The following is an 8903-nucleotide window of genomic DNA, read 5'->3' on the forward strand; positions in this document are numbered from 1 at the left end:
TAAATTGGAGCCCGGTTTATACTCTGCAAATTCTGATACCTCATTGGTCTTAATAGCCCATAATGTGTTGCCCTTGCCATAGCGATGATGAAAAGCTGCACCGAAAATAAACACCATGCCTCAATACTATTAATAAGCTACAATAGACGTAACATTACATTTTCTTCGCTCTAGCTCTGGCTAGCTACTACTAACGGGTTTGAAAATATACCTGTGTTGCTAGTTTGTACCTAAAGTACAACTCGGAATCGGCAGCTTTTGCATTCACAGTCACCATGGCAACAAGTAAGGGGCTTGACAAGATGAAGATGGCACTCGCTAGAGTCCTATCTTCATCTCCGAAGATGGCACTCGCTAGAGTGCCGAAAGCTCAGAAAAGGCCTTCTCTAGGGAAAGATCAAACCTTACTCAAAAGATTAAGTTCTTACACAAATAATTATCAGAAACCCTATCGGATGCTTGATTCAGATTAATATTTATTATTTATCTTAAGCTGTAACCAAGCCAACTGAAGGATAACAGAGCAAAGGAAAAGTAATACAAAATGAGTGAAAGATGATAGTTATAACGACCTACAAATGTCTGCAGCCTGTATACCCGACACCAGGATTCTCCAAGCATCCCCTTTCCAATTCAATTTAATTCAATTCAAGTTTATTCACAAATGCTTTTTACATAAATTAAACATGCATAACAAAAGAATAGCAATATTGACAAAAATGGTAATAAATTTTATAATACTGAAAGTTACAATTTTAAATTGTAAGTTGAATGTACAATAAATTATGTAGTAAATCAATACAGGCGAATGGCTCTCCAACTCAACGCTAGTAAGTTAGCGTTAGTAAGTTAGCGTTACATCGTTAGATGTGAGGAGGCATCGCTCTGGGGCGCTTGTTAGGTCCCTAATCGCCTATCGTTAAACAAAACATGCGCAGAATTTTACATTAAAGTTACTCTTTGCTTTCTAACCCTGCGGGGCCATTATATTGGGGTCCCACTTGAAGTGTTTAGTCGTTGTATGGGAGTCGCCGGCCTCGGGGCTGCCGCCCCTGCGGCCTTGATGTTTTTTGTTGATACTGAATATATATTCTACTTTTATTATTATTTTTTTTAATCTTTTACCCCTTAATGTCCCTCATTCTTCAAGCCCTGCCCTCTATCAGGGGCTATCGTCATTGCAGGGTTGTGCAGAAGTACATGCAGAGACTAGCTTACCCTCAGGAAACTGGTTCCACAATGCATATGCCATGATTACAATTTATTCAACTGGCAGTTTTCGCACGCGTCTTCGCAATACTGGTCTTCTATGTGGTGCTGCTCTGACTAACACGACTAAAGCACATCGCAGAGCATTTAACATTGCCAACGCTTACGCAGACTGGCAGTTCAGGACACTGCACGCCTCTCCTCTTCACCAATGATAAGCGGATGATGACAACCAGGGCTGTGGCCTTTGTGCGACTTTTGTCCATGCAGCTGTCCTGAGTACTCACCAGTCTACATGTACCTCTACAAAAACCCTGCTAATGACACTCTGTGTCACTCTCATTCTTTCAGCCACTTGCTCTGAGTCATCCAATCCAGCGCTGGCTTTACTTTACTACAAATGCTTTTCTTCTTGTTGAACAGTTTATATTTCGCTATTTTTTATATTTATAACAACAGTAACAAATTATGACTAAACAAATGAACGCTACAAGTGTCCCAGATACAGATGATGTTGTCGTGGTTGAGCTCGATGATGACTTGTATACCCCTGTAAATAAATACAAAATTATAGTAATTAGATTACCAACTTCATGAATTGTATTCTCACACTCCAAACACTGGATAGGATAGAATATCGGCAGAAACCTTTAAAGCAGGAGGGCTCTCTATCATGAGAAAGCCCCTGCTCAAAATTATCAATGCGGTCTGGCCAGGAAAAAAAACCAAAGTCAATACTGGAGTAATGAAATGAAAGGAATAAAATAAAGAAAGGAAAAAGGAAAAGCAGTGTTAAAAATATTAGTGTAAACGCTGTTGGTATTGTCTACGTCTAGCAAGTGAAAATTGTGTTTGCTAAAATAGAAAAACTAATAAATGGTCACATTTACTGGAACTTTGTTGAGTTGGTAAACCTCGTCGATAGAATGTATGATAAACTCACAAATATTGTTGAAGTTTTAGTCTGTATAGGTCAGGATGCCTGCTTTCTACATGCATATTCAGCATATTCAAGGAATTTGTTATGAAATATGTCCAGAATCTAGGAGTCGGAATCAAGATGGGTGACAAGTGCAACAACATCCGGAATGCGGATGCTGAGAGAGGGAGAGAGGCAGTTTCAATAACTGAAACTGCACTGGTTACGAGCTGGACAGGGGCAGTTAAAGATAGATAGAGCGCGAGAGAGCGATCGGGAAAGAGATTTCATCTACCTGTTACCGTGAAGGAACACTTAGCGATGTTGCCGTCTGAATCCACAAATACATATTCCACCACAGTATCTCCTGAAGAGAAATACGACCCAGAAGTATGACTTGCATGGAGCAATGTGACATTGCCAGAGCTGTCGGTTGCATACGGTCTTGTCCAATATACTGCAGATGAATATGATTGATACTGGAACGTCATGTCCTCTGGACACTGATGTATGGTTGGTGGACTCGTGTCTGGTACTGCAAATTATGAAACAAAGGAGGAAGATGAAACCATCAAAAATTCCTTTGCGCGAATTAATTCCACGTTTGCACCATATTTCATCAGAATATGGCAAAATTTCCAACCCCAAAACCCAATGTCAAAAAGAAATCTGCGCCACTGATGCACTTACCAGTAATATAAAAAGTACAAATGGATTCCTCTCCGCCATGATCTCGAAAAACGTACGTTACTTCTGTTACACCATGTATGAACGTTGATCCCGGATGATGAGATTTGTCAATTGTTACAGGCTTGCCAGAATTATCGGTAGCAGTAGGTTCCAGCCACGTGACTTCAACACCATCTCCTATATTGCCACTAAACCCGTCAATTCGAATGTCTTCAGGACATCTTTGCACTAATGGCGGAGTTACGTCAATAACTGAAACATGACATGATAATACATAATAGTTCGATTTAATCGGGCAAGTGCAGTCCAATAGTCACTTAAGGAGACTGTACAAGTTGCACTCAATCCACATTCAACGGTACTAATACATATCTCCGATGGTGGAGTGCACACCAAGCTACGCCATCTAAGAAATCGTTTTTGGTTTTTAAAGTCAATAGATTTTGGGATTTATAAAGCACGACATACCATCCGCCAAATGGATCTCAAGGCGCTGTTTTGGTGCATAATTTAATCCAACTACAACACTATACCATGACTGTACAACAAGCCGAGAAGCGGATAAGATGGAAGCGGATAAGATGGAACAGGAATATGAGAAGAGGTCCGATTTTTGAAAAGTTGTGATCAATTATTTTGTTTCTAGAGATTAACTACAATAATCTTCTCTGAGATCTGCCTGAGCATACCTGTAATGCGAAATGAACACGTGACCCTTAATCCGATGTTGTCTATAAACACATAGTTGACTGAAGTACTCCCAATTTCAAAATTATTGCCTGGTCTGTATGACGGTTCCTGAAGTGTTACGATTGCACCGCTGGGACTGCTAGCTGTGGGCTCTGTCCACCAGACGATAGCGACATTACCATCAACAGGGGCTTCATGCGATGTGTCTGCAGGACAGTTGCTTATAACTGGTGGTGTGCCATCTGTTACAACCACTGAAAATACAAAAAATGCCAATTCCTGTACACGAAGCTAGTATTAGAGGATTGTGCAATAAAATGTACCTTTGCTGGGGACAAATAATGAAATTAGTGTTGGGCACGAAGGAAGAAAAACCCAGAAGGTTGATAGCGTAGATAAGTACTGGGCCTGTAAGGCATTTTGAATATGCCAACCTCCCCTTTCGCCTATTAAAACATGAAAAATGGCATATCCACGCCAATGTTTCCAAGTGTGCCAACTACTTTTTGCCAAGAATGTAGGTAATTGAAGGCTTCTTACATATTTGGACCATCAAAGGTTTGTTACCTTCTGGACCATCGAAGGTTTATTACCTATCTAAACCACTGACTCCTTTGATAGACAATTGAATCCTTGTTTATACTATCTAGACCATTGAAGGTTTGTTATTACGAAGGTTTGTGTACTATCTAGACCATTGAGGGTTTGTTACTATGAAGATTCGATGCCTACCAGGACCACTGGATATATTTGGAATATGGGTTCACCCAAAATGTGGCTTGTGCGGGGGATACCATTTTGCCATTATACATGTTATAGCTAACCTGATTATGTGTATACATAGGGCCTACCATTTATGTTGAATTCACAAACTGCCTGAAGTCCACGATCTCCGGTGAAAGTGTAAGTTATAGTTGTTTCCCCAATACCGAAATAATCGCCGGGTTGATGGCTTCGTTCCAATGAGAGCATTTCTCCACTTGGGTTGGTAGCTGACGGTTCTGCCCACCATACGATAACTGACGTGGACCCGCCCGAAGGTGTGGTTCTGACTACATCTTGAGGGCAGTCGGTGATTTCAGGAGGTCTAATACCGGTAACTGTAAACATGGTAAAGATTAAAATATAATGTGTCTCAGCTTTGGCACGAAGTCTAAGATGACGAGATGGCCAGCCTTTATACCAAGTTGTTGTTGTTGTTTTAAATCTTTGGGCTATTTTAACGCTCAAAGAGGTCCAGACAGTCACGACAGTTGCTTCGACAGCTTTTCAGCTCTTATTATTCGGTAACTTTCCTACTTCACTGTAATTTGTGATGAAATGCTGTTACTAATCGACCTAGAATTCGCATACCGAGCTATACCATATTGTAGTTGTATCAAAATCATTGGCCTCTTTTCCTAGTTCAAATTGTGGAACTACTGATTGCGGAGGTGTCAGACTTCTTGCTGGAAAGATTGTGAACTGAACACTTCTTGTGAAGGGGATTCACTAGCACTTGGACTGATTCAATATTTGAATTATACATGATCAGAGACAAAGTACGGATGTGGCCATATACTTATGACTGATAATTATACAGAAGGAAACATGTAAGTTCATAGTTTGCTCAATTTCTTACCGGTTATTGTAAACACACATGAAGCTTGATTTCCAGATGGATCGGAGAAATGATAGGAAACCTTGGTATCACCAGCTGGGAACAAAACCTCTTGTCCATGGGATTGAGTCACATGTGTGATACCTCCAGAATTGTCACTTGCTGTTGGTTCTGACCATGTTATCTCTTCTTCGTTAGGACCCGTGATGAAATACTCCTGGTCTAGAGGACAGTTAGTTATCTCGGGTGGGGTAACATCCACAACTGTCAGTAAAGAAGACATAAATAAACTGTCACCACCGTTGAAAAGCAAACGGTCTTTTTGGACCCTTAGTAAGCTTAATAAAACTAATGAGGTCGGGCATTCAGGCAAACACAACCCCACAAAATCTCACACAAAACTCAAGTGATTCTCCTTGAATCTCCCAGTCTGCATTATGTAAATATATTCAATTAAGAATCTCTCTGCCCCCTGTCCAGCTCGTAGCCAATGGAGTTTCAATTATTGAAACTGCCTCTCTCCCTCTCTCAGCATCCGCATTCCGGATGTTGTTAAGATCAAAGTTTCCTTTCGGTTATAGCTTCACATTGTGATCAAATAGGCATATATTGGTCGGTGGTGCACCCATGATCATGATGATCGCGAGCTTCTCCAAAAAGACCTTATGCTTTATTAGTCTCAAACTGGGAATTTATTTCCACCCTTCTAAGTGCATATTATTGCTCTTTTAAGAAAACCTGTTATTTTTGACACTATCATGAATGGTACAAGATAGAACCAAATCACAACAATTAAAGACCTGGTCGTTGAAATACCTCCTCGACTTGACTGGGGCTTTCGCAAAATGCAATCAGGAAGATGTTTATGATCGTGCGTACTAATGGATATGATCAATGCCCCTGTGAATGTAACAAGAACCCTTTGTAGTTCCCTGATCAGGAGTGATCTTGAATATTGTAGCTGTCTACAGAGTGGAACATCCAAGCACAATATACAGGGTGTCCAAAGACGAGCTACAAAATTCAGCATGCACTATCCTGATCAAACTACAAAGAAAGACTCAAACATTTTTTTACCTGTGACATCGAAGGAACAAATACCCGTGTTTCCGTTCTTATCTGTGAACGTATAAGTAACGTAAGTTGAACCGATGAAGAATCGATCACCAGGTTGGTGACTTCTCTCTAGCGATGAAATATTGGAAGGGTGTCGTGCCATAGGTTCCCTCCAGTACACATTGGTAGAATTAGATTGCGCTGGTGCCTCGGTCCTGATTGGGTCAGGGCAAGATGTTATTGGGACTGGAGGTTGTGAACCACCAGAAGAACCAGAAGATCCTGAAATTAAAGGCAAAATAATTGAATACTTAAACATGTTTTTAAAAGATTGTTATCATGGTTATAAAATACTCATTGTAGAATACATTCGAAACGACTAATATATATTTTGCTGACAAGAAAATTTAAATTTACAGGTTACATTCATCGTGAATATTGTACAATATAGCCGAATTCTAGTGCTATAAGATCACTATAATATTCACCATTATAACCTCATCCCAAAAAGAAAGTGCCCAGTTTAATTTTGGTCCATAAGTCAAAGAAGGGGTGTTAATCATGTTAAATGAAAACCTGCCAAAAGTATGTTATAGATAAATTTATTCGCACAGTTTGATACCTCACTGAAGTAAGTGTGTAGGTGTAAGTAAGAACTTGTATTAACTTACGTGAAGTAGTTAAAACAATATATGTTACTCCAACAGCTGAACCACAAACCAGCAGAACTACAACAAAGACACATACATAGCACCAACAACGTTGAGAGCGGCGTCCATCAGGAGCTTGACGTCCATTAGAAGCTTGGCGGATGGCGGCATCATAAGGAGGTGGATTCGGAGGCGCTATAAATCAGAGATATATGAATAAGCCTTTTAAAAAGGGTGATGTTTCATATTTCTTAGGGAATAGGCTGATTTGATGCAGTATGATCTCCTGAGCATTTTGACACCATTTGCATCCAAATCGGTCAAAAAATGAGTCGGTGCCGACTAAAACAAGTATTTGGACAGGTGTTTTCAACAACAATCATTATTATATGCCTAATTCTGTTAAAGTTGGTGCTGACTTGTATGTAATTGATGTCTAGAATGCTATATATGAAAGTTGCATAAAAATTGGAGTTGTCGTTTTCTTAAAATGGCTGATTTACGTCCAAATATGGATGTAAGGGCGCTTTCAGTGCTTTTTAAACTAATACATGTATTATTTGACACCATTAACGTAAACAAAAACAAAATTGAACGTTTTATTGGGGTGCGGACAACCTTACTCTACGCAACACAAAAATCCGTTTTCCAAAATAATGTAAACCGTAGAAGTTTTTAGCCTTACCAATTCGCCAAACTCAGTAATTTATTATAGATTATTATAGATGTTTCTCATTTCGGCAACAAATGGACGATTAATTCTGCCCTCCATAATAAAGGCAAATGACTTTGGGGTTTACATGAGCACTTATGCATGCGTATCGCCTACCCCAAAGTCATTTACATTTATAATGCGAAATGGGAACGCAAATATAAGATGCCAACAAAAATCCGTGAATAAGGCTTTGGGGTATGGTCACTTGTGTCTAGTTTTACTGTTTAATTGATCAAAGTCACTTGCATTTATTATGTTGCCGAAATCATGAATAACGTGTAATTTTGGACATTATTATGTTTTGATGGATCCAAGTGTGTGAAAATATTGGATCCAACAATGATAAAATTGGATGCTTTACGCCCAATATTTATTCGTCTCGCTATGAGTTGTAAAATAAACTCATAGCTCCGACCAATAAATATGGGCTTAACTGATCCAATTTTATATCATAATGGTTCTTCTGGATATAACCCCTCGAAATGTTCTTTGCTGTAAAACATTATTGCGAATGATCTACTTTTGTTGGACCGTTGGGAAAGCAAATAGGATGCCAACAAAAATCCATAAAGATTCGCCTAATGGCACATATGGGCTCCTTTTGGCTCGGGGTAAATTTTATAGAACGCTCCATCCTTTGAAAATCAAAAATGGAATTAATGATCCGTGCTCTTATTTGCTGGTTGAATTTTCACTGAAGAGCACTTTTAGTTTGTACCTAAAAATCTTTACGGTATAATATGTGGTTACATATTTACTTACGTGGATTTAGATTGTTCATACGAACATCTTGACTGACGGTAGGTGGTCCTGCATATTCGTAAGTATTTTCTTGAGGTGGATGATAATATTTATGATCTCCGGATGCTGATGGAATTGACTGCGAGTAATAATTATCAACGTACGTGTAATCATTTTTATAACGAGGTTGTTCAGCCATCTTACAGCTTCTTACGTATCAATATCTACCCAATAGACAAATGATAGAGTGGTTGGGCTCTAGTTCGTCGAAGGCTACTATATGAATCAGGTTTTGAGTCTATTTTTACATATTTCACCAAGGATTTGAGTTGGGAATTCCCCTAAAAGTTTGACTTTGAAGACGCATTGTTTCGGGGCATTGTTATGCATAACCCGTGACTCCGAGAACAAAGGGCAACGGAGAGCTAAAATATAGAAGGTCATTTAAAATCCATTTCAACTATTCAATAAAGGAACAGCGGCTGAAAATTCATTTGGACTAAAAAGCCGCAACGAAAATGCTTCAAAGCAATGAAAAAGCTTCACTTGAAAGGACAAATAACTTAAAACCAGTGGAGTCTGAATTTTGTGAAATCTGGTTGAATCCTTGGGGATTCCCAAAAATGTTGCGTC

General features: G+C 39.3%; 1 protein-coding gene across 1 annotated transcript; it reads right to left on the reverse strand.

Annotated features, from left to right (window-relative positions):
• Positions 1 to 866: 866 nt before the first annotated feature.
• LOC140150338 (hyalin-like) lies at positions 867 to 8536 on the reverse strand. The gene is made up of 9 exons (XM_072172349.1): positions 8292 to 8536; positions 6836 to 7009; positions 6186 to 6446; positions 5130 to 5372; positions 4360 to 4608; positions 3508 to 3762; positions 2819 to 3070; positions 2424 to 2663; positions 867 to 1759 (listed from the first exon to the last, which is right to left on the reverse strand). Exons 1-9 carry the CDS (start codon positions 8467 to 8469, stop codon positions 1644 to 1646), a joined length of 1968 nt encoding a protein of 655 aa, XP_072028450.1. The 5' UTR covers positions 8470 to 8536; the 3' UTR covers positions 867 to 1643.
• Between the last annotated feature and the right edge of the window lie 367 nt (positions 8537 to 8903).

This window comes from Amphiura filiformis, chromosome 1, assembly GCF_039555335.1.
Source record: "Amphiura filiformis chromosome 1, Afil_fr2py, whole genome shotgun sequence".
NCBI classification, from domain to species: Eukaryota; Metazoa; Echinodermata; class Ophiuroidea; order Amphilepidida; family Amphiuridae; genus Amphiura; species Amphiura filiformis.